The 27,193-nt window shown below is 38.4% G+C and overlaps 1 protein-coding gene across 1 annotated transcript; it reads left to right on the top strand.

Annotated features, from left to right (window-relative positions):
* The first annotated feature begins 421 nt into the window (after positions 1-421).
* On the top strand, positions 422-27,193 carry PCOLCE2 (procollagen C-endopeptidase enhancer 2). The gene is made up of 9 exons (XM_034064097.1): positions 422-569; positions 1,483-1,591; positions 9,430-9,685; positions 11,195-11,319; positions 14,606-14,742; positions 19,146-19,300; positions 22,988-23,071; positions 25,051-25,218; positions 26,731-27,193. The coding sequence occupies exons 1-9, from the start codon at positions 478-480 to the stop codon at positions 26,859-26,861; spliced, it is 1,257 nt and encodes a 418-aa protein (XP_033919988.1). The 5' UTR covers positions 422-477; the 3' UTR covers positions 26,862-27,193.

Here is a 27,193-nt window from a genome sequence, read left to right as displayed (position 1 = left end):
TGGTGAAGCTGTCCACGACTGCACAAACGGTGACACTGAGTTCATTCATGGTCGGGACAAACACCCTCCCTGTGCCACCTGAGGACAGGGAGCGGAGGCGTTGCAGGGGCCTGCGGGGCTTCCGGCGGTCCCGCTGGCTGAGAGCTCCTCAGCCCCTGCGTGCACAAAGCACGCGGTGCCTGGGGTGCCCCCGGGGTCGAGGTTGCAGCACTGCCTCCCGGGCGGGGCCAGGTACAGCCGGGGCAGGGTCCCCAGGGACAGGGGGAAGCCGGCAGCGCCCGCGGCTCCGCAGCGCCGCGCCCCACGGGGGACGGGCGGCCCGGCCCGGCACTGCCCTGCCCTGCCCCGGGGGCGGGGGACCGCGGGAGCCTTTGCCTCCTCCCCCGGCCCCGGCGCACACGGGAGGAGCAGGAGGCAGCCGGAGGAGCGGCTCCGCGGCCCCAGCCCTGCCCCAGCTGCCGCCGCCGTCACCCAGAGATGCCGCCCGCCGCCCCGCGGCCGCTGCTGCTGCTGCCGCCGCTACTGCTGGTGGTGGCGGCGGCAGCGCGCCCCGCGGCCCCGCCGCACAGGTACCGCGCACCCTCCCCCGCCTCCCTCCCTCCCTCCCTCCGCAGCGGCGGTGCCCGCAGCGAGTCCGCGCCTCCGCTGCCCTCGGGCACCACCCGCAGGTGTTTCATTGCCCGTTACCGCATCAGGCGAGGGCACGTAGAGGGGCTTTTCCTACGAGAACAGGGCACTGTGAGAGCAGCATCTTGTAACTCACCACGTAACGTAATATACCAGTATGACATAATATCCCAGTACCTAAAGCTCAGCGGGGCTCTCACTCACCCTCGTGTCCTCAGCAGTAAGACTGTGGTTCTGCACAGGAGTTTTGGGGGACTCCTGTCTGTCCCCGGTGCAGGGAGCAGACCCTGGACCCCTGAACGCCCTCACCCTGGCAAAATAGGGGCGCAGGGTTCATCGCCAGGCTGGAGCAGCAGGCCTGGAGCACGTGGTGGGTTGTGTTCCTGTGGTGGAGAAAACTTCCAAAGTGACTTAAGTGATGAAAATATCCAAGTTCAAAGCTTTTCAGAGTGGAAATAGAAAGGAATCAAAAATTATTTTTATTACTGTGCTGTTTTAATTACTACTATATATCCTAAAAAGTCATTACCAATCACTTTTAATAATTATGTTTTCATTATAATAGCAATTTGCAGTGATTCGCACCACACCTTCTATCTTATGAACTAAAAAAGGATAACGGCCTGTGTAAACCCAGAATTAGTCCAAGCAGTTTCCTCTACACCGCAGTTTGTGTATGAAATTGCACAACTATTTTAGCAGTGAAATTATGTAAGTAATGAAGCATATGTTTAAAGTTAGCAATGTTTCTAAGTATTTAAGCTGTGTTTTTAAGACAGTTCTTGCCTTTTTACTACTATTCACAGAATAAAGTATATTTAAAAATTAAGCACTACTTTTTCCTGTTATTCTCAGGCCTACATTTGCATGTGGAGGAGTTGTATCTGGAGAGTCAGGGTTTATTGGGAGTGAAGGATTTCCTGGAGTCTACCCTCCAAACAGCAAATGTACTTGGAAAATCACAGTAAGAAGTTTTAATATCACAAAATCAGTGCTGAAGATAATGAAGAGCTATTTGTTGTTAATGCCAGTGTTTTACATGGGATAACATATGTGTCATAATGAACTCAGTAATTCAGAGCAGCTCAGCTATGTGGAGCTTTTTAGGGTTGCTGTAATATGATAATAGTGGCTGAAATAGAACTGACCTTGCTTAATGTCAGAGGCAAATTTTCATTGACTTCCTTAGATACACCTCTAATTGTTTTAAATTAACCCATTGGAAAGCAAACACCTACATTTCCAGTCACGGCAGAGAGCAATAGGTGGTTAGATTGAATGGAATAAAGTAAAGTGTGAGGTGTAGAAAATGAAAAGCAAAATTTTTGTCAGGAAGACCTAGAAAAATTTTCAAGCAAACCCAAAAAAAATCAGGATTCAGGCAGGTTTGCTTGTCCTGTGCTAATAAATGTGTTCTGCCAGGCAGGATGTCTGGAGTATGTCATACAGCAAGCTGCCAAAGCAATACGGAAGTGTTATTACATTTATAAGTGACCATACAAAACCGTGTGGAAAGATTGATATTTTGATGCTGACATGGTACTGTAGGCAGAGACATCATATTTGTGGACAGCAAATGCCATTAAACAATGAGGACTAAACACTCCAGTGCTGGATGTGTCTTTATCCACAGATTCTGTGGTTAAAGACACATTCAAAGGGATTTGAATGAATGATCACGTCTCCTCACATGTGCACAAATTAAGTCCTCCAAATTGGCCACCAAATTTCCTCTCCATTCCATAGGCACAGTTCACTAAGAGCTTAATGACATTCAGGCCTAGAATATGAGCTTTAGAGAACAGAAGTATAAGAAAGCATACCCCCCCCCCCATTAATCTGCATGTTGACATGGTTGACATGATCACTAAAGACAACTTCAGTTCAAAGAGTACATTACAAGCTAGGTGCTTGCAGTAGAATAGGATATCACAGTGTAATTGTCTCCTGCTACTATAGAGATGCTGACACAAAGCAGGAGACATTGATCTGTTTACAGTGTTCAGTTAAAACGCCTCTCATACCAAATGAGTGATGTCATTTTAATAATTTTATCTGAAGGATAACAGTGAGGCTGCAACAACTGCTTTCTGTACCTTTATGCAGCATTATTATTAGGGCCAAGTTAGAGGTTACCCTTCCTCTGTGACTGACTTTATCCAGAAGAGAATGATGTGAAATACAATGTATGCTCATAAACAAACTTGCTTCCTGCTATTGAGAGGCTGAGATTACAGCAATTAGCATAGACCTCCTTAGAGCCTGAAGAGCAGATGCGAATTGCATTTGGATTCACGCACACATGCCTTAAATAAAAGGGGAAAAAACTCCCAACTTAAGTTTACCAATGTAATTCAGTATTAGCTCTTCAAAAGTTCAAAATTGAATCTGGAGGAAATAATAATTTTGATTGTAACAGCTAAATTTTTTACCATTAAATAATTCAGATTATAAATGAAGGAAGCCCTGGGGAAGCATTTACTGAAGCATCCCATGGATCTGCCCTTCATCACATACTGAGGGTAGAGGGAGAAAAGAACAATTGATTGTATTTTAAAAGTCCACAGAGAGTGGTTTTCTTACAGACTTCATGTGGCTGTTGCCATCAAGATGTGAGTGTCGAGGTTAGCCCGGACATTGTGAGAAGAGTTACAACAAAGCTGTGTGTCTGCACTCAGGCTTTACTGACAACAGGAGGAACTCGATGGCTTCTGGAATTTTATGACCATCCTCACTCCTGGTTTTCTGCTGTGCTGCCATTTGCTCCTGCTCTTTGATTGCTGCATACCTGTTCTCCATAGCTTGCCTAAAGCTGGCAAGGGGCTGTACAACTCCACTAGTCCAGGCTCTCTTTTGTCCCCCTCTCATTTAACCCCTATTAGGCAATATTGCTCACTAAGCCAGGTTGATTTTTTTCCTCCATCAACTGTGTAGAATGCCTTGTCCTTTGGATGCACAGGATGGAGGTAGGGAAAGCAAGCAGTATGAAACTTTCAGGACTAAACCTGCATTCTTTTTAAGAAGAGGATGACTAACCAAACTGAGGGAAAGTGGTATACTCAAGGGTCTGGTTAACCTGAATTTAAGCAATAAAATCCTTTCACTGATACTGGTGAGGCCCAGAATTGCTTGCAATAGCACTCAAGTGAGAAAGCTGCTTACACAGCCATGATGAAATATGCTGTAGTTACTGTTAGGCTTCCCCATTTAGCATCTGATCTTAGAAGGTGACTAAGGCTGTCCATTTTATCCAAGGGCTGTGAACATCTTCCTGAAAAGACTCAGCTTAATGCAGGATCTGACAAGCTTAAAGACTGGAAGAGATATTGATTAACTTTGCATCTAGGTCACAAGGAGCATGAAGCTGTTGTTTTTTCAACTACAGGATTTCACTGTCTATAGACAAAATTCACAGAGAGGCAGAGTAACAGCTATTTCATTCTTTAGAAGAAAATATGCCTAGAAAATGTTATGGGTAATACGGATAAGGCAATGTAGCATTCAGGTATCAACTGAAATCTTTCCAACTGGTCTGCTAAACCTAAAAGAGTCTCTCTAACTCAATTATGGTTCTGTTATTTCAAGAGACTGAGACTTTTTGAGCTGGCTAAAGAAAACAGCTTCTCTATTCTAGAGAGCTCTAAGAAGTGTTCAGCACATGCTTGTGGTTATTTTACAACCTTGGCAGACTACCCAGCAGCTTTTAGCTGGCTTTGCTGAGAAGTCATCTATACAGCTATTTCCTTTTCTATAGTAATGTATGTAGCTTTATCTAAAATATGTCATATACATTTACTTTTAATACTCTGTAATCCTTCTTGGCCATCACCTTGCATAAATGTGTCACAGAGTCTAAGAGTCTGGACTGCTGTCCTGTGTTTTGCTGGCAGGCTGTGTAGTTCCCATAAAACTCTTTAACAACTTTAAGTGCAACAATAATGCTGAAGACTGTCAAAGTTATGTAAGGTTATATTTTTATAGGTTCAGAAGCTGTCTTCCAGCAGGTTTGCTGACAATAAGCAAGGTTTGGAAAAGCTGCTTATTAGGGGAACTGAGAATCTGCCCTGGGGGAGTGCAGTGTTTTGAATCATTTTCTCTACGTTTTAAGCATTCATTTTCCCATATCACTGTGAAACTGCCCCTTCCAGCAGAGAACAGATCTTCATGCATGGTTGTATTGCCAGAAGAGAAAGAACTGAACAGAATCTAGTGCCTTTTTGTCAGGAAGAGCAGCTAATAGGATTTTTTTACAGAACTGCTCCTCAGTGGCTGGTGAGCTGGGCAACAAGCAACTGGGCAGGAACTGCGGTTCTTCCCACATGTAACTCCAAATAACTTTCACATTCATTCTCAGTAGAGAGAAATAATATGCTTGGCTTGCAGGTAGCTAATGTGTTTTGCAAGTCTACCTAGGACTGTTGTAGCAAAACCTACAATCAGCATTTTGGTATTAAATACACACCAAAATATATTAAACTCATCAACAATATGGGTTGAAAAAACTAGCCAAAATATTTTCCCAGAAAGCTGGCATTTAAGGATTTTTTCCTATCAAAAGATTATTTTGAAAGCAAAACATCTAAACCAAGTGATTGTGGAAAGTGTAACAGTCTGGGAATCCTCCCCCCAGAAACAGAGGCACAATGATGAAGAAGGCTTTGCGTCAGTCAGAATAACATAAAACCAACATAACTACTTTAAATATAAGTGAACTTTGATTAATATTATGTGAAATGACAGCAATGAATTATCAAAAACAAACAAACAAAACCAAAAAACCCAAAACAACAACCAACCAAACAAAAACCCTAGGAACCTTATTTTGTGGTGGGTTGTCTATATAAAATAATCATGCCCTTTTGAAGAGGTTAACAGTCTACACAGATGATTTTAGGGAATTAAGGTACAGAAGAGCTTCCTAAAAATTCAGGGAGTGCTATTTTCCTTTAGCCTTCAGTAGATGTAAGGCATCCTTCACATGAGTTTAGCGTCATAATTTCTGATCCTAAAGAAGTCCAGAGACTTAAAATAAGAAGGGATGCAGAGGGCAAGTATGGGTCAGTCACCCTCAGTGTGACGAGGAGCAGCAGAAGCTAAAGTGCCTCTGTCATTGTAAGATACCGGCTGAATGGAAAAATCAGAAAGTGAGGCACACCCTGCAGGGGAAGCATCACACATTCTTCCTTTGACTCCTCCTCATCTTCCTTTTTTTTTTTCTTTTTTTTTTTTTTTAAAAACTAAAAGCTGCAATTCCTCCCAATTCTTCCTCTGAGGTATCCCATTATCTTACTGCATCAGACTCAGACATGGCTCAAAGTAAACAACAGTGAGTCATGCTGGCCTTGCTTTCTCCCCTGTGTTTCCCATGGAACAATGTTTTAAATGTCCTAGGATAAACATTGGCAGATTTTAGCACATTCACTTTCAACATTTAAAAAAGGGAAACGGTAGAAATGAACGAAAAGCGTTGTTTTGCAAAAACTACTGTGTTTAGGGTGGGATTCCTTGGGAGTAGCTGCAGACTGGTGCAGCTGCTGCCAAATGTAGAACCACCATCCTCTGCACTCTTGAATATCATCTGTTCAGACCACAAACTTTTAATGGTTTAACATACTGGAACAAATTTGATGGTTTTATGAATAATGAAAAATATTATTTTAATAAGCAGTGACATTATTTTATAAAGTAATGGCACTAAGTAGCAACTGGGATTAAGGGCCTCAGTTGACACATTTCTGTAAATGACTTCTCTGCCCACATTCAGCTAAATGTGAGCAAGGATTATTCTGACAACTATAATCTGGAGCAGGCTCCTTGTTAAACATTCATGATCAAGTGGCTGAGTTTTTCCTCCACATTTTTTACAAACAGTTGCAAAACAAAACTTAGAAACTCAGTACATGATAGGGAACATTCTTGATCAAGATCAAGTAGACTGAATTAGGAGAAGCTAGAGAGATTAAAAGCTATCATGAAATATAATTGGATAATGTAACGTAGTTTAGTAAAACACAGCTGTGGAGACAAGAGAAGGAAGGATACAACACTGCACAGAATTACTTATACCATGAAACAGAAAACACAAGACTTGAGTGAATGATTGGCTCTCGTTCAGAGTTTGACTGCTTTGCCAGCATCCTCTCCTTCTTAAGCATGGGCCAGTCCCTCATTCTGGTTCCCTGTGCCCCACATGGGGCAGCAGGACAGAGTGGAATAACTGGGGGTAGGAGTGAGTGCCTTAAGGCTGGTGTGAGCAGAGCAATGCTGGCTGAGTATGCTCATGAAACAAAGCTGCCACTGAGCACCCATCAGCATCATCAAGGGATAACCACTTGGCTGAATCTGAACGCATTTCTAAAAGGACAGCAAAAAGACTTATTCCTACCCCAGAAGCAGCCACCTCTCACATTTCCACTTCCTTCTTCAAACTCTGGGAGGGAGTAGGTGTCTTCAAAGACAAATTCAAGCTGAGGAAGCAGGGAAAAAATATCAGAGGTAATGACGAAACTATTTAATATGATAGAGCAACTTCTGCTCAGCTTTCAGAAACAGTGGAAGGAAAAGGGGAAACTTCTTAGAGGTGGGCAAGTTGCAGCAAAACCGCAAAAGAGTGGAAAATGATGGACAATCTTAACTGTAGGTATAACAGCTCGGTCTGTTTTAAATCATTATGACCTTTAAAGGTCCCCTCATTTGGATCCTTTTTCACCAGTTGTACAAACTTGTGAATAATGAGTGTTCCAGCCCAAATAACTGTATGTTATTTTACATACATACTTCTGGGAAAAAAGGCTGCTTTAATTTAACTGCCTAAATCTGGCTTTATCTGACTAACTTTCCAGCCAGCATTTTTTAAGTGATTTGTCCAGTCACACAGAGTTTGTAGTATAATCATAAATAACATTCAGATCTTCTGACAGGAATACCAAATTCCTCTTAGCTCTTTTTCCATTAAAATGGCTGTGTCTTAGTACTTCTTAGTGATTCAGACCAGCATAAAAGTGAATGCAATAGTAAAGAGAATTAGTTATGAGAGCAGTGATTCAAGGAGTCATATTGCTTTCACAGAATAAATATACATGTGGAATAATTTCTGTTACCAGCTATAGGGCTTGCTCAGTTCAGTAGCCTGAGTTTTAAACCTAATATCTGGCTTCGCAGTTTTCTAAAACATAGTCATTGTGGTTTCGAATTTCTGGGTAAGAACAGATGAGTTTTGTGGCTTTGATGCAGTAGCAGTAGTAGTAGTGCTGTATGTCAGCACAGGGGAACTGAATGCATTTTTGAGAGAATTTGGAACTTAAAGGAACATACTCTGAAACCAGCAACAGGAACTCTAGTGGGGCTTGTCAGTACAGGGGGCCCAGGCAGTTGGAAACAGCTCATGCATAAGTCTGTCCTGGTGCAGGATCACTGTTAGCACTGGACATAAAAGCAGCTGCATGAATCAGTAATCTTACCATATCTACATCACACTTCTTAGCACATCTAGAGATGCTGCCTGTATGAGTATCTCTGCGGGTTAAGTGGTCTCTCCCATCTATAGCAACTCCATCTATACCTGACAAGGCATTTTAATGCTGTGACTTTCAATAGCTAAAAATGCTGTTTGACAGTTTCATATAGGAACAGTTTACCTCAAACTGGTGTTTTCAAATTAGTCACTCTTAAAGAAGGAAAAAAATTAATGAACTCTTAAATAAAGTGGCTTAAATATGGACTTCCTGCAGATATATTAAGTGTGCTATATATTTAAATGTAGAAAATAGCAATGTCTCAGTAAAATAGAACAGATGCAATTCTTTTAATAGGTAACCACTCTTTTGGGCTGTGAATTAAATGTAGATAATTACACTCTGTCTGTCCAGCATCCCTCTATATTGCAAAATACTGTGTCCTGTTGCATAGCATTGAGTGCTTTGTTAGAATAGTTTTCACTTCTCAGTATACTACTTATTCTCTTACAAGTTTGTAACTCTATCCCAGGAAATGTTCTCCTCCCTGTAAACTATTATGCTTTCTCAATTTACATCCTTCTCCATAATCTTGCCTCTTTCACAATGTCCACAGATGCAGGCATGTAAGAAGATTTGCTGTCTTACATCTCCTCAGGTGTTTCAGAAAACCAAACTCTTCTGTTTTGAGGACAACCACCAATGGTTCTTTTGAATTCTCTGTTCATAATTTTACATATTCTTTCCGAATACAGATCTTTCACTTCAAGCTAAATGTACCCACTTCAATAACTAAAGATTAGGGTTGTACAGCATTAGCCATAAAGTTTCCAATTTTTATTTATAAATGTAAGTCATGAGTTAGTAAATAAAAGAATTCTTTAAACTATGAAATCTTATGACATAAATAAGGCCATTTCATCTGATCAAAATTGTAAATTGCTTCTTTTTTCTTTTTTTCTTTTTTTTTTAACATATTGCTCTCATCCTCCTCACTTTCCCTGGTAACAGGGAGCTACATGGCTGATTGAATACTTAGAGCAGAAAACAAGAGAAACATGCCAAGCTGAACTGGGTGGTGATACTATATAATTGACTATATTAGCCTGGCTATACAATACTGTGGATAGGAAGAAGATAATGGCAACATAGATGTCCAGAGCTTTGTTTTTATGATTGGTACAATATGATTTTAAAACTTTTCTGCCTGAAGTATACTTGACAAAAAAGGATTACTTGGTGAGAAGTGAAGGATATGAAAATACTCATGCAAATAGTGGGATCAGATAGATACGTGGTGTCAGTCACACTTCAAGATATATCTCTGCCTCCTTCCCTCTCTCTGCAGGTCCCAGAAGGAAAAGTGGTGGTTCTTTCTTTTAGATATTTAGACCTGGAAAGTGACAACTTGTGCCGATACGATTTTGTGGATATATACAATGGCCATGCCAACGGACAACGCATAGGCAGGTTCTGTGGTACTGTGAAACCAGGTGCTCTTGTATCCAACAGCAATAAAATGTTGGTGCAGATGACTTCAGATGCTAATACTGCTGGAAGTGGATTCATTGCAAAGTTTTCGGCAGCAGAACCACATGAAAGAGGTAATTAACAATTACATATGTGCCGAAGAGAAATGTAACTGTACAAATCTACGGAGAGACACATAAATGCGTAAAAAGATGTGATGCCAGATGTATTAGGTATTGTGCTGTTCAACATATTCATTAATTATCTTGTTGAGGATATCACAAAGTATAACTGTTTAATCATAGTCAAAGTAGTAAAGAGGAGGGCTAACTATTATAAGAATTGTGGAAGAGATGCACATAGTAGTAATATGGTAATGGCTAGTCAATAAAATGGTAGACAAAATTCAATACAGATAGAAGTTGCAAATAATGGGGAAACCCCTAACTTCATTTATACTACAATGGGCTCTGAATTTACTATTACCACTTAGGAATGAGATCTCAGTTTTAAAACAGGTAACTTATGAAAACAGTAGTTGATCATCAATCCAGTGCAAATAGGTATCAAAAAAGAAACAGAAGCTTAACAATTTTTTGAAAAGGGAATAAAGACCAAACAACAACAACAAATTATGCCCCTATAAATCCATAATGCATTTACATCTTTGATACTGCATGCCATTTGGATGTTCCCATCTCAGAACAGGATATAATAAAACTATCAGAAGCAATCAGAGTCAACAAGTACAAAAGAGTTATGGAACATCTTCTGCATAAAGACCAGCTGCAAAGCATGGAACACCTTCATGCTGGAAAAGAGAAGGTCAAGGGGAGTGTAGGAGAAGGCTCTAAAGGCATGGATGGTACAGAGAAACTGAACAGGGATCACTACCTCTTCTCATACAAAAACCAGATGAGCAGGTGGCTGCAAAGAGATGATTTTTCCCAGTGAGCTGTTAAGTGGTGGATTGCTGTGCCAGGAAGCATTGTGGATTGTTATTTTCTTCACTGGTTTAAAAACAATTAGAAAAACATACGAAAGAAAAAATTGTTAGGTATTATTAAGCATAAAAGGCATTGCCTTGTGCCTGGGAAGACCAAGAACTGCGAGAGGCTGGGGGGTTACAGGGAGGTGGTATTGCCCTGCTGAGGGACTCTTTTTCAAGGCTTTTGCTATCGCCATGGTAGCAGATTGTTAAGTTGTTAGATAGCAGCTATATGATAGCAGATAGGTTGTTAGGCCGACACAGTGCAGGTGATGAGTAATTTACAAGTCCTTCTAATTGTATCCCTGTATTGCCCCCATCAGCCCCCCGATACTTCCCCTGTGAGCTGTGGGACAGTTCTCCAGCACCTACAACTCCTTCTCCTCCAACCCTAGTGTGCACGGGAATGTTTCTCCTTCTTTTTTACTCTCTTCTTCATCTACATCTGGCCTTTTCTACCCTTATTGAATACATTTTCCCAGAGGTGCCACCAGCTGAGTTGAAGGGCTCAGCCACATGTCATGGGGGGGCTGTGACAGGACTGGCTGAGACTGGCCATGTCCCCTCACTGAGGCGCCTGCAGCAAAACAAGTGCTTTACAGGGGCTACCTGCATGCTGTTACACTGGGGTCAGCATGGTGTGCTGTGCTTGCAGGGGATCAGTACTGTGGGGGACGACTGGAGAAGCCATCGGGGTCCTTCCAAACGCCCAACTGGCCAGAGCGAGACTACCCAGCAGGAGTCACCTGCTCCTGGCACATTGTTGCCCCGAAGAACCAGGTAAGGCGCTGCCATCACCCTGCCAGCATGGCCCAGTTTCCATTGCTTACAAGGACTAACACCTCATGAGAGCCTGCTTGCACAACACGCTCCCTGCATTGCACTGGAACAATAAAAATGGTATTTGGCTGACATGTGAAGCTGGGCTTGTGCAAGGAGTACAGGCACACCTCTGCTCCAGCAATACCAGCTTTCCTCTCCGGTATTGCCTGGCTCACTCCAGTAACTCCTGTGCTTTCTCAACACTGCATGTCCTCCTCTGTCACTGACTTACTCATGTCATACATGGAATGGTTTAGGTTGGAAGGGACCTTAAAGCTCATCCAGTTCCAACCCTGTGTGCAGGGATACCTTCCACTAGACCAGGTTGCTCAAAGCCCCCTCCAGCCTGACCTTGAACACTGCCAGGGATGAGGCAGCCACAGCTTCTCTGGGCAACCTGTGCCAGTGTCTCACCACTTCTTCCTAATATCCTATCTAAACCCCTTCAGTTGAAAACCTCCTAAATTAAGCTTTTTAAAGTATCTGTAACTGGTGAGGCTTTTAAAACAGGCATTTTTAAAGCTTATTTTGTTAATTAATGAAATATCATGCAAATTGAATTAGGGCAGATGATCACCTCAAGACCAAACATGATCATGACCAATGTTACGTTTAAGTCTAACATCATTTGTAGCATTTATTGGTGTTGCTGCACTTTATTATTAAGGTACCCAGGCAGAGCTGATTGAATTTATTAAAAGCAGAAATTTTATTCTGCCTACAGTAGAGGGAATGTATTCAGATTTGTCCTGCACAGGAATTTTCAATGTACATTTCATGAAGTTTTATTTCATATTTGAAGACACCATCTCATAATATGCTTCCTTAGTTAGGCAGATAACATCAGATCATATGTTACAATTCCATTAAGCCCTGAAGAGATGTGACAGCAGACCAAGGCCACCATTTGTCACACATGGCAAACACAAGTGTGTTCTCTATACTGTAGGGCTCATGTCAATCCTAGCTTCACATTTTCTGGTTATTGCAGAGCCATATGCTCTGTACCTTGGCAGGAAGTCTGCCATAATTCAATGTTTTTGTCACCAAGCATGTTTGGTAGGTTGCTTTTCTTAACCACATACAGCTTCTTAAATTCCTCTATACGTAAAGACAACTTTCCTCTTAACCTTCCAAATAATCCTCCAAATAAAAAAAAAAAGCTGCCCTAGATAAATAAATTCTTCAGATCTTTCACACATTCCTATTTACCAAGATATTTTATCCCTGGAACTGAAGCAGTGTGTCAGCTTAGTCTTTCCTGTACTACTCTTTAGTCCACATTCCTTGCTTGCTAGTTACAGGACATTTAACAATCCTACAGATAGGCAGTGATTTTTAAAACCTTATCTGCAAACTGCAGATTACTTTGGTTCTTTGCAAGTATCTCTAGATAAGCCTAAAAACTTTTCCTAAGCTTGTAGAAAGGATATGTAAGCACAAAAATAAGGACATCTTATCCTGTCTGTGTTGAGGATTCTGTTCCATAGATCTACAAGTTTCCAAATACGTATTTTTCATGTACTGAACAGTGGTTGTTTGCCTGCAAATGAGGCAGAATTTTGACAGTTGAAAGCCATTTCTGATGAAAGTGAATAATCATCTTTCTTCAAGTGCACATGAAAAGCTGTTCACTCTTCCATTTGCCAAAGTTTAGGTGCCACTGTCTCTACTTCTCTTTCACAAGCATGTGAGCAATAAAGCAAGGCACTCTTTTGATTCCAATACAAAGCTTTTACTTCTTTTATTACAGAAGATGTAGGAGCTTCTCACGATGGTGAAGAGCTATTCTATCATGAAATACTTCTTCATTAGTGGAAAGTGCACTTAGGAACAATAGTGAAGTAGATATTACAGCTTGCTGTTTTGCCTGCTATGGAAAAATTTAGCATTTCCACTCCCAGTTGCATCACTTATATCTATACAATCTTTTTTGATCATAAGCATGTTATTCAGATGGGTACATCCATTTAAAGTGCATTTTTAGTTCACAACCACATCACTTTTGAAACAAGCCTGTTACTCATTTCTGAAATGAAGTCCCCCTAGGCCACTCATACTTTATGGGAAACAAAATGATGCCTTACACATTTGAACAGTGCAAAAGCATATCCAGGCAAAACTAAGAGATAGGTGATAGCAGGCTATCATTACTATGAATGTAGAACAGGACCACTTTCACTATGTCAGTAAATCAAATAAAGTGTATGCAATGCACAAATGACTCCTTTTTTCTTTGTACAGTCTTAAAAGATTTAATATCATATTTGAGACAGAACTTAAAAAAGAAATACTGCATAGCTACAACCAGCACAATTCAGTGCTGTCATTCAAGCCTTATTTCTGCTGTTTATGGGAAGGTGATTTAAAAACTGTTGTGCTTCATATAAAGACACAACCTAAATGCATATATTACCTCTGTTTTAATTGTGCAGTTATGTTGTGTTCTCCTTCATTGCTACACACAACTGACAGTGTTATATTGCAGGACTTCCATTTCAGAGCATTAAATTCCCTATCTGTTTTCTTGTCCATAGTTTTTCTTTCTTAAGTAGAAAAGCCCATAAATACAAGTCATGTTGGGGGTAATGTCATCAGTACTGGAAATATTAGTTATACTAGTTCTCATTAATTGACTCCCAAAGCCCAATATTTATGGAAATTATGTATGGAAACACAATTCCTTTAACTAGTTACTTTCTCTTGATTTTAGTCTTACTATTTACTGATTTTCTTTCTATCAGTATTTTTATTTCTGACCTTTTTATTTCTGCATCACGTAAGCAGCACTAGCAACCACAGTGGCTCAAGGCCTGTTCTTAATGAAGTCAGTAAAATGGCTTTTAACCAGCTTTGCCCTTACTTTTTCTTTAGTGTATCTTGAATAATACAATGACACTAAAAGCCCCTTGTTTGTGGTTTAGATTTGTTACCGTTACTTTAAAAGCAACCTAACACCGGACACCTACTATCCTGTTTTCATTCACTCATAAAAATTACTTTATCACAAGTTAGTTGTATATATTTGAGAACAAACTGTCTTAAAGAATGTTAGTTATACATTGAAAAAATGTTGGAGAGAAGTCACATGGATTAAAATACTTAGCTCCACAACTCAGTGGACTAAGGAGCTTTCCTTTATGGAAAGAAAAATCAAGTAGTTCTTCATATGAAGAGGTCACGATAAGAGCACAAAAAACTCTGTATATCAAAACCTTAATGAGTTATTTAACTTTCCCTGCAGCTAATAGAGTTAAAGTTCGAGAAGTTTGATGTGGAGAGAGACAACTACTGCAGATACGACTATGTCGCGGTGTTTAATGGTGGGGAAATAAATGATGCTAAAAGAATTGGGAAGTACTGCGGAGACAGTCCACCAGCGTAAGTAACTTTCTCGAATTATGAACTTTACTACCACTGTTTGCCATTTTGCTAAGAGTTTTGTACGAGGCTTCTGGAATATTTTTTTTATTTTTTAAAATTAATTGACATTTTCTACCTCAAACTGAACTTCTAGGAGTTGCTTCATGTATTCCCTTCCCCTAGAATTTTCTCTTCTCTCTCTCCCTCCACTACTAGTGCTGTCTCCAACACATGTTCTGTCCTGTCCATAATTAGGGCACTATGTAGTAACATCAGTAATGCCATTGATATTGGTATAATACCAATAATAACCCACAAACCACAACTCACCTATTCCCCCCACAAACCAACTCATCCCTCCAAGCCTCCCACCCCCAAAAACTATTTCCAACCCAGCCAATGGCACTGTAACTATAATCAGGTCTAGCATAGTAGATCATAATTATTCTCCCCAAAAGAGTAGGTTTTTTGGGTGAGGCTAATAATTTTCAGCTCTTCTTTCCCATTATTCCTCTTCCAGCAATCTTCTTAAAGCTGAGTAGCTTTAGAAGATGAAGAGGATGCATTTTGTTTCAAGAAATACAAGCTATTAAAAAAGATACATGGAAGTGTGTGACTAGACTTGTATCTCAGAAGTGGCAGATAATTTGATTGCCAAGAGCAACTAATTGTGGTACAGGCGGTGATGTGCATACCTCAGTGTTTCTAAGCATAGCTTGCTAGACTAAGATTTACTATGAGTTTTTTTTGTGTTTTTTGTTTGGTTGGGCTTTTTAAGGTTATGTAGTATACCCTCAGGAGGTGAGAGGGGAGGCAAACATTCTGGGGACTCTTTTAAGGAGCCCTTTTAAAGATTTTTCTTCTCCACTCAGTAGGTATGTAATAGCATGACAGTGCTAGAAACAGAGTAAGCTTAGGTCTACAGAAATTTATTAGAGATTTAGCAGGAATTTAAGATTAGAGGTGCACTGAAATACAGTACCATCAGTTTCTTTCAGCCAACTTAGGCTTTTGGTTTTGAGTTGCACTTTTTCTTTTTTTTTATTTTTTTTCCCTTCAATTTGAAACTTTCTACATAAAGTTTCTACATTTTCAGGCCCCCTTCTTGCAGTAAAGTTAAAAAAGTTGTTCTGTAAAAAGGTATTGACAAAAGAGAGTCTTATGGGTAAGATTATTCTTTAGTTGCTAGGTAATTCACTAAGATGATGCAAGAGGCTAAATTCTAGCCGTAGTTACATGCATAATCACTTCTTTGTTCTCAGGAAAACTTCACTAGCAAAAGTAAACCATCTTCTCATATTGCCTTCATCCCAAAGGCTGTGAGATGGAGGGAGATTCTGCAAGACAGAGTTAGTATTCAGTACTCAAGCCAAAGAGGTGGCTTAAAAATATTGGTCATTCACTTCCACCTCTTAGCCAGATGACATTAAGAATTTTTCCTTTTTTGCCTCACATATTTATTCATATGAAATTCACTTCATACTTTATAGCTTAGACCTTTACCTGGAAACCAAGATGAATTATTGCCTTGCAGTCCTGTGGCACTTGGAATGACTGCAGATGGACTGAATGGGTCTCCCAATGACTGACGGGTTTCTTTGACCTGAATGTTGCAAATATCTGTTGTATATTAGCAAATCACCATCATCTGAAGTAAAAATATCCTTCCAAAAGCAATTCTATTGCAAACACTCTTCTTTCTTTAGACAAGACTAAAAAAGCAACCAGCAGATGAGCAACATTAGTTACATTGCTTAACACTTTATCACTAGGTAGTCCATTGATGAGCATAGCATGAGTTTACAGATCCATCCCTTACAACTCAACTTTTACTGTGTAATAGTAAGGTATTTACCTTTAAGCTACTGCAAAAAAAAAAAAAATCAGAAGAATCTCTGATTAGAAACACTTAACTAGTTATCAGTGTTCAGTTCCTGCCATTGGTGTTTTGTTGTGCACGAGTCAGATCCAAAGCACTGGAGCAAATGGACTTGCTTCCAAGTTGAACAGAATTGAAGCCAGAAGCATGATTAGAATCTATTTTGACTTTATGCAAGTTGTGACATTTCAGATCTTTTCCGACTGAGCTAAGAGCCAAACTCCACAAGATCTTGTCCTCCCCTTCATTCTCAGAAGGCAGCGGTGAACATCACTCTTTACAGATGAGGCTGGTGGCTTTCAGTCCCTGGGACTTAGCTGCCTCTTTCCAGCTAAAATCTAGCCCAGAGGGGCAAATACATTTTTCACTGTCAGGATCTGGTCTTGGCTGACAGGGCAGTGCAAAAGGAAGAAATGCCAGCTAGGTCTTGAGAAGTAACCACAAGAAGCTTCCTAAACCAACTCTCAGCTGTGGCTCAGCATCTTCTCCACAGCATGTCAAAGCTGTAAATTGGTCTGCCAAACCCTAGTGGGCTTCAAAATACAGGCATTTTAGTGTGGACTTGTGAAACAGGAGAACAAGGGCACAATACTGGTCTCAGACCCAGGTCACATAGCTTAGGGATGAGATTTCTTGTTAGAGAATGATGAAAGTATCCTGAAAGTCCATTTTATGATAGCATTGCTTCCTAAGCAGAGATCCAATATAGAGCTTGAACATAGTCACTGTCTCTTGCAGATTTGTAGACAGTCAGCTTCTATACACAGTGAAAGAGGGGAAAGTATGTCTCTTGGGGATTTTCCACTAGCTCTGAAGAATTCTCATGACAATTTATCATCTGGATTCAGAAAAACAGTAAGGACAAGACCAGTGTTGTAAAAGAACCAGAAATCATGGTGTGTAAACTGAATTACAAAACAAGCCTTCTACAGAGCATTCATTATGTCTGACACAGTAATTATGTGAGATGGAACTCATTAACCAGCACACAGATAATGTAACATGGTATTCTGTAACAGAAACAGTATACATCAGAAGTATGAGTAAAGTGGATACCTTGATCTCATTTGGTGGTTGCAGAGATTAATTCAGATCCAACTGCAGACAAGCAAGCATACAGTGTAACCACATACCTGATTCCTAAATACAATTACTATGATACACAAATGACTGGCAAACATAATAATCACAATTTACCAGGAGCAGTAATTATTAAAAAAACCCCTGCCTTTCAGACAAAAAGCCTTTTTAAAAAAGACAGGATACACAGACTAGGTCAGATATTCCAATTTGTAGCTCAATTTTGGTGTTCAGGAAGCAGAACAGAGCTCTCAGGCAGCTGATATCAGTGCCCTCCTATGTTCATAGCTTGTGCCAATACTGCTGCAAGAAAAGTGTATTCTCTGAAACTACAGCAGCATCTGTAAGTTATAGAATTCCAGGTAACCAAGCACATATGTTTGGTTATGTCAGACTCAACCATCAGAATAAACTGATTTCTGAAACACCTCCCAAAAACCTGGGGGACAAAGACAACTTTTTAATTCAAAGGCCTGACAAGCATTTTGAAAAGATCCTGCTCATGCACTCTGCCGGACCTCCTGGGAAGGAACAACACAGACATTAGTTAAACTGCATCTTAAAACCACCTTCTGTTTTCCTCTATCCTTACCAAGATTCCTTTGCCCCCGTATTTATTTTTTTTCCCCTTACCAAAACCTGTGGTTTTGCTTGAAAAATCTGTGCTACTAATTATTAATAAATATTGAGACAAGGTCTGTGGAAAGGTCAGAATGAGAGAAATGGTGCTTTGGCTAAACCTGCATTCCATACGATTTTCTCTAATCTAACACTGCATCCACATCCAGAGACAGTTAGTGTTAGTGTCACAGAAGGTACTACACGGTTTATGAGCTGAAAACTGGTACACTCAACAGTGCTTGTTTATGACATTTCCTAAGAAAAGAAAGAAAACAAATACTAAGAAAGGAACTCCATTAGCTCTTCAACGGCTTGGTAATGACAAAAGCTGAGCCCACAGAAATAATAACTCAAACCATTTATTTTTAGTGCTTTTATTAAAGAATTACAGAATCCAACAATTAATTCATTTTCTTAAGACTGTTCAAATATGGCTTTTTTGCATTAAACAAATACAAATTATAAAAAAACCCCAACCCAACAACAACCAAACAAAAGCATTTACTTACCTCTGCTACAGGCTGAGGATTTCTTTGGTATATTTTTCAGTTGTGTTAATCTAGTCCCTTCCGTTCCAAGGAAGTGAAGTCTGCAATGAAGTCACACAGAGGAATTTAAAGGTACCTATATTGACATAACCTTCAGTAACCAGATGTTTAGATGATTCATCAGAACGAGTTTCACACTCAAAACACCAGTGTCTGACTGGTAGCCAGCAAACAAACATCCAGACCAATAGTTAAAGTGAAGTGCTCCCTCTTTTTCTTGTAAGAGGAATGCTGTTAATACTTTTTGACTTTGGCATTCAGAATGATGGAAATATTCTGTTTTTCTATTTCAGGCCTATTCTGTCTGAGAGGAATGAATTGCTCATTCAGTTTCTGTCTGATTTAAGCTTGACAGCTGATGGTTTTATTGGCCATTATAAATTCAGACCAAAAAAATTACCCACAACTACAGTTCCACCTACTACCACAACAGTGCCTGCTACCTCAAGTAAGTTTTACTGGCTTTATTTTATTTCTTAAAAATATAAATTATTTTAGGACAGAGAGAGGGTTACAGAAAAATATAATAAAAAATATATTAAAAAATAAAATTTTATTGTATTTCAAATATTGTAGGAATGAGTTAGAATTAATATCCTCAAGGGAGTATATTAGTCTACTCAAGGGACAATCTACTTAACATTGCTAAAACAAAATCTACCCATGTGAGTGTTCAGTGTAACAGTAACTCCAGCTGAGAGAATTTTCCTGTCTCTTCTCATTTTTTGACAGTTTACTAGTAAATTCCATGGAAGAATGGATGATCAAAATTCTTTTGTATAAGATGACCTAAATATTTCAAGACATAGCTTTTATTTAAAGGAACTATTTTTTTTTCTACACAAGTAAAGATCTGATCATATTTTTATTCATAGAGTTACTAAGATCAAGCAAATTGGTATGGAAGACACCTGAGCCTTCTTCAGGTTCAGTATGATGCTACCCTAGATTTATTTTTACTTTAAAAACAAACAAAACATCCCCAACGACAACAAAGGAACCAAGGGATTGGAACTTATAAATAATTATGTCATGATAAAATAAGTATCCTTTTATATTTAAGACTAGACAGCATATATGAAAGATCAAAGGAGGGTTTCTCTGAAGGTATTGCCAGAAATACCTCATTATTGAAATACCAAGGGATAAATTCTTAGTTTCTATAGCCTGAATGTGAGAGACTCAAGAAACAGGCATAGCAGAAAATCAAATTATTTGTGATGTTTTTGCAACACATAACCTGATTTGTACTTAAAATGCATCAAAAGACAGGACAGCAATGATCTGTCAGCAGGAAACCTAGAAGATGTGGTGCTTAAATACTGCTCATAAAGGGTTTTAAAATAGATGAAAATAAATATTATAAAAATGAAATTATAATGACCTGTAAATCATCCTGATGCGACTGCTTCTCTAACAATAAATAATTCAGTGCTTCACTATAAAGAACTTCTTAACCAAGTTGTTAGTTCAAACACTTGGTCTCAAGTAATCCAGGCTGTCAGCTATCTCATGCTGTGTTTGTATTCAGGGCTTTGCCATTAAGCTTTGCTCTGTGAACTCTGTGTGTGCACATGCAAAAGAGGTATACTTTACTAATTGACTCCAAATAAGTTCCTTTGACAGCATCAGTGTTAGAAAATAAAAACAATGCAAAGTCATCTGAGGACCACATAGGGAAGGCATTCAAAGAACTTGTTAGGCAGACAGAAATAAGGTGTCCCTTCAATGTCTGATCGGTTATGCATAATGTGGGCATTTCTGATCTTAAAAACAAAAAATAAAAGCACAAGAAAACTGTACAGTTTAATTAAATTTTGATAATTTACATTCAGAAGTGTCCAGTTCAAGCAGACTTCCCTGTTTTGCAAATCAGACATGTTCAAACTTGCAGAGAACTCCAAGCATTAATATTTAAATTCAGTAGGCACTTTCAAGAATTACCTTAATCTCTGTCTTACATAAAAGTATTAGTACTTGAAGAAATAAATACATGCTATACAATACATTAATAAAAGTAATGAAGATTAATCCATATGTTTATGTAATGGATTTTCCTATTTCATTGGATCAAGTCATGAATTTGTCAATAGTTACATGTAAATGGTAGGCAATTAAACTTTTAATTCGGGCCTTGTCCAAGACATATTTTGCTAAAATACTATAATTTTCTGTACAAACAATAGGCAGACAAATCATAGCAAAGTTAAGTCACCAACTAAAATTCACTAAACTCAAAAGTAAAACTTGAAGTGTTAGCACAAAAACAACCAAGCCAAAACTGAGAGGACCAAACAAGATTATTTTATAATGCATAACCCCAGTTTTAAGTTTAGAAAAATTAGGGCACCTCAGTACATTTTTGGCAGCTACCACACTGGCATGCACCTGTAACTCACCTACCTGCTACATTTCTTATCTTCCTGCTACAGACACTGAATACTTAAGGAATTTAAGGATTAAAATCTTAGTTTTTGGTGCTGCATTTATCATTGAGATGGGAGGTACTTGCCCAACCTAGCACCTGATATTGTGAGACTAGAAAACTAATTAAATGGCATGTCACCCTGCCAATTACTAACTGTAATTTGAAGCAATAATTTGAAAAATTAACAGGTTCCATTCTAGGAGCTGAACATAGTTTATTCCATACATTGTATTCCACACATTGTATTCCATACGTTGTATTCTACACAGGTCACTTCATAAAGAGAAACTCAGCTTATAATTAAAAATGTTTTTAGAAATACATGCTGGTAGGAAAGAACTGTGCAGACACACACAATGATGATGATGGGGGGGGGGTTCACTCCTGAGACCATGTAGTTCTCTGACTCTAGGACTTGAGGCTACATCATGTAGAATATCACGAGATATGTCTCCATAGACATAGGAACTTGCTTTTTCAACACTTCTCCTTGTAGGAGGCATTTAACTTTCTAATCAGTTGCACTGAACACCAATCATGTGAAAACTAATAAAAAAACCCACATAATCCAAACAACATAAAATCAGTGAAAAATATGGGGTCCTATCTTTAAACTTTGGATTTGAAAGGCTAATCAAAGAGTATGAAGATCTTCTAACAGTCATGGGCGTAACACTGAAGAGAGTAATTTTAATGCCATTCAGTTGAATCTCAGAAACTTGGAAAACTGTGAAAAACATAAATTTGTTCAAGTAAAGGAACAGTACAAATTACTGATTGGAAAATTAGTCAGAAATTATTTTTCAGAAAGTTTAGGCTGAACAAAACTCCTGCAAAAACTCTCCATTCTAAAGAAAGTAAAAACCTGCAAATATATTATTCAAAGCTAATTAAGTTTTTCTTGGAAATTGGGTTTTGTAGGGATTTGGACTTTTTTAATCTGTCAGTCTCAGCTCCATGTTTCCAATAATTATGATATCATTGACCAATTCCAAGCAAATTTGAAAAGGACATAAAAGCCTTAAAAATACTGTAGCTATACGCAGTATGTAGAAGGTGCTAGCTGCGTAGAGAGTATTAACAATAATAAAAGTACAAAGTGTATTCAGTAGTTTATAAACAAATCATTCAATCTCAGACAGGAAATGTCAGTCCCCAGTATTAAAGAGATACTTCAAACATTGTGCTTTATTTCAAAATACCATCAATAAAAACTATACAGTACTAGATGTCATGGAGCTATGTGGGAAATTCAGGAAAAAAGAAAAGTCAGGAATTTGAACTCGGATGTCCCCATCACAGTACAGTAATTTCAGATAAAAGGCCACCCCCTCCCTTCTCAAGTGCTACTGTAATATTATGTAGTATTATGACACTTTCAGTGTACCACTAGGGCTGTATAGCAACAGATAACAACACTATGTTACATATTTAAGATTGCACTGCAATTAAATGTGAATTTTCTGTAACATCTCATTCTATAGGGTCATTAGAACAGGTATGGAGCTGGGACACACATGGAAAGGCAATGACTGGAGGTGATGGCGGAGAAAAGGAATATCTCTGTTGTGGTGTTTGTCCCTTGCAATACCAGATCTAGTTAATGTATATATCAGGATTGTTATTTGTTGTGGTTTTTTTTTAACCATATTCCTTTGTATTTGTATCAAATACCTCACTTCAATTTACTTTTTGCTCCTCAAAAAGTTGTGAAACCTACAGTTGCCCTGTGCCAGCAAAAATGCAAGAGGAGCGGGACTCTTGAAAGCAATTATTGTTCAAGCAACTTTGGTAAGGAATCTAATTAGTCCCTTTTTAATTATTCACTTCACAGTGTGTTAGATTCATAGGAATTTTACCAGATGTAGTTCGGACTTATCGTTAATATATAGGCTATATTTTCTATACCACCTTATGTGTGTATCTAACATTAGTATCTGTATCACTCAATACATTCTTAGAGATATTAAAAATGCATATATGTGTGTTTCAAACATACTTTATCAATCTGAAAAGCAAATGACAATGTAAGACAACCACCTACAGGAGAGACATGATTCAGTTAGTGCACTGTCATCTCAGCTGTCTGTAACCAGCCAATACACCACTTAATGCTGTACCTGCTGACTATTCCACAATTCAACTGACAGACTTCCAATATATTTTAAAAAGAAATTAGAAGTCATAGAAGCTTATGAGCACTGCTTTCTATAGACAGACATCACTCAGGAAAATGGTGCCTGCTATATATTTAGATGGCATTTTCACTGCTCATTTATTCAGTTATGTCTGAGTATTTTCTGATATTAATACTTGAAGATTTTTCAGTCCCCTATAACAAGCCTAGAAGTTTGATGAGATAATTTTCCCAAACACACACTGGGGTTGTTTTTGTTTGTTTGTTTGTTTTAATCTAACTTTATGGCTAATCCCATGATATTTGAGGAAATTTCACAGGGTTGCATAATTTTGCTAGAAAAACAGTTGAGGGCTGTGGCTGTACCCTCAAGCAGAATGGAGTCACTGCATGTGACCCCTTACCACTCTTGACCACCAGCCTGTTTTAATTTGCAATCAGCATGGGCTGGCCCAAGGCCAAAAGAAGCAGAGAGAGGGAGAAAAAGCCCCAAACTTAAGTCTACTTTTACTGACCAAACCTCAGCTCTTGTGGTCAATGGTAAAAAATACTATATATAAAACTTGTTCTCTTTCCTCTGGCGTCAGAGTTATAAATCATATTCTCTCTTGCCTTTTGTCAAATACTTTAAATTTTTCAATCTTTTCCATGGCAGGAATAGAAGTAAAAATATTTTATATGCTACTGTGAATGCAAATGTATCGTAAGGGAAGAACAGAAATTGTACTGTTTGTAGTATATGATTTACTCTAAATTTATTTGCTGACTTCATGAATTTAGAAGAGCCATTTCTCTTTCATGATAATTTCATTTTTATTGTTTCTAGAAATATAACTGCAGTACCCAGCATTCTAACACTCACAATTCTCTTTTGATTGAACTTGAACATTCCTATTTAATTAAAAGCTCTGGAAGATAACATACAAATTTACAAATGCCTAACCCAAACTGTGGAGTATGCAGATTTATAAAACAAATTTGACTGCACATACCTGATAACTGGAGATCAAATTCATCCTAGGATACAAGAGCTGATTTACAAAAGGTGATCTGAGAAACAAAACAAATTGCTGTTAATGCCACTTATTAGTCCCTCTTGCTAAATAAAGGGCCTACAAGTTAATCTAGTCATCCCAGGAATAAAAATGGTATCTTTATTTTCATCCGAGAGATCTTTGGGAGATAGGACAATCTCATATGTTATCTAAATTTAGCTGAAATTGGCAAATTCCTATCAATATCAGGCCTCAGACAGACCAAAATCTAGCTCCTAGGGCATTAACTATTCCCTGCTACTCATTTGAGAGTGTCAGAGACCTGGGATTTCAGCTTTTGGCTAGAAAGTTTTCAATCTAACTTATCCAGTGTTTCAAAATTAGTCATTGAAAGTAGTATCAAATTGTACTGTTTAGTTAAAATTATCAAAACCCAGAACTGGGCTTGCAAGAAGCTGATACATTCCAAAATATTTGGTGCCATTAAAATTTGTCAGTAAGAAGTTATCTATTACAGGTGATTTTAGTAAGTGTTTCCAGTATTGTTTGTCTCTTTGTTATGAACTAATATACTTAGTTTTTCTTATGCCTCAATTTTTTTGTCTAAATAAAAATGTATCAAATGCTTTTTCTTCTAGTGATAACTGGAACTGTAATCACAACAATAACACGGGCTGGCAGTCTGCATGCCACAATATCCATCATTAATGTATATAAGGAGGGAAATTTAGCAATTCAGCAAGCCGGCAAGAGTATGAGTGCCAAGATTATTGTTGTATGTAAGCAGTGTCCTCTCATCAGAAGAGGTAAGTACACAAGAATAACCTCCTTGTGTGTTTATAAAAGACAACATGAAATATGACCACAAAAATCAGATTACAGTAACTGTTTCTATAATCAGCAACTAATATTATAGTCACTTTAGTATAAAAATAGTTATCCAGCTTTATATTGCTTTCTTCAGTTTTACTTATGAGGATTAGACTCACTTAGATCAAAGGAGTTTAAAAAAAAGAAGAGTATTTGAGTAAAAAAAAAAGAGTATATGATAAAGTAAAATCTGATGTGGTTCTCTCAAATGTAGCTCAGTTATATCTTTTTTTATTTTTACATGTATGATTTTGGAACTGGTTTTTATACACAATTATTTAGAAGGGAAAACAACACCATGCTAAACCTAGAAGAGCAGTATGTCACAGCAAAGGACAAAAACCAACACATGTCCCTGTTGCTTTACTCTCGTATATATTTACATCTTTACTGTAGAAATACTAGCACTGTTAAGCCCACTCTGTATCTGCAAACAGCCTATTTTAAGCAATACTATAAAGGGGTCAATCAAGATTATTTCCAGTTAAATGTAACAAGGGCTACCTATATGCTGCTGTAAGAAATACAGAGACTATTTTCCATTGAAGCAAGTAAAAAAAATGAGTTTTCAGCTCTGCTTCCTAAGGCAGGAGATCATAAATGGAACCATAACAGGAAACAATCAAAATACTATTATAAGCATCACAACCCCCCATTGATAACACTGAGGATACTACTAGTATTGAAGCTTGTTAATTCGAAGTAGGCAGTACCAAAGAGAAAAATCCTTGTTGGAAACTAGCTTTTGCTCCTTTAGTTCTCTGGGAACTAGACATTTGTCTGGGAGATGTATCATCCTTGGTGGAACAAACTGTCTCCTTTTCGGCAGACTCCTGGCTCCAAATCACACACTTCTGTTTCTCCTAAATCAACATTAATTATTTAATAGTCATTACTTAATATGTAAACTTTTTTGCTTATACCCCTATAATACCTACTACTCCTTCCAACCTAAGGCCTTGCAAACTGCTAGCCCTTCTAAGCCATAATAAAATTCATCCAATTTCTCCAAAGGGCTTTGGAGACACATTAAGTTCACCTTGCTTGCCTGACTGCCTCTTCATACATATAGAAAATGTTTATGTCTCTAGGGGCAAAAAGCAGAATCAAAACACTTAAGTGCATTATCCTACAAGTTGAGCAAATGAGAAAATATTCAAAATGAATGAGACACATTCCACTTGGGGTGTTAGTAGCTAAGTGATCCAGTGTTTACTCTGCATTGCTAATGTCTTTCAGACTCATTTGACAGGCTACATTTAATGAACATTTCCTAAATATTTAATTATGTAGTAGATACCTAGCTATATATCTAGTTTGATTTTACATAATTGTACATGAGAAGGCATTGATCAGAGCACAAAGGAATAGAGACCACAGGCAAAGAACTATAGTCACAAAATTCTGCCCTGGATTTCTGCTTTGTAATCTCATTGTCTCCTTTGTAGGTTTAAACTACATCATCATGGGCCAGGTAGAAGAAGATGGTAGAGGCAAAGTCTTTCCCAACAGCTTTGTTATGAGTTTTAAGACTAAGAACTCAAAGATCCTAAATGCCTTGAAAAACAAAACATGTTAAAACTAAACTCTGCAGCTGCATTCTATCATCTCTCTTGAAAAACAATTTTCATTTAGTGTAAGTCATGAAGATACAACCGATTGTCAATACTAAGACCATGCTTGCTCTTTCTTCCCTCCCATCCACCTGAGCACACTCTGGCACAAAGCAGTAACCATACATGTACAAGATAAGAACAGAGCCTCCTGAGTCTTAAAAGCTGAAGATTTGCAGCACAGCCATCTGATCTGAAACATACCAAATTCCAATTACTTGGAAGTTGTTAATTTATAATTGTCCAGTTTTTGAAGGAGTTGTGTATGTAAAATAAGATTTCTAAGTGCAATATTTAT

This window comes from Melopsittacus undulatus, chromosome 6, assembly GCF_012275295.1.
Source record: "Melopsittacus undulatus isolate bMelUnd1 chromosome 6, bMelUnd1.mat.Z, whole genome shotgun sequence".
Taxonomy (NCBI): Eukaryota; Metazoa; Chordata; class Aves; order Psittaciformes; family Psittaculidae; genus Melopsittacus; species Melopsittacus undulatus.
This window is presented reverse-complemented; position numbering and strand designations above follow the sequence as displayed.

Coding starts and splice junctions, on each gene's coding strand:
- PCOLCE2 (XM_034064097.1), top strand. CDS start 478: ATGCCGCCCGCCGCCCCGCGGCCGCTGCTGCTGCTGCCGCCGCTACTG. Junction 1,592..9,429: donor AATGTACTTGGAAAATCACA/GTAAGAAGTTTT, acceptor CTCTCTCTGCAG/GTCCCAGAAGGAAAAGTGGT. Junction 23,072..25,050: donor TTATTGTTCAAGCAACTTTG/GTAAGGAATCTA, acceptor TTTTTCTTCTAG/TGATAACTGGAACTGTAATC.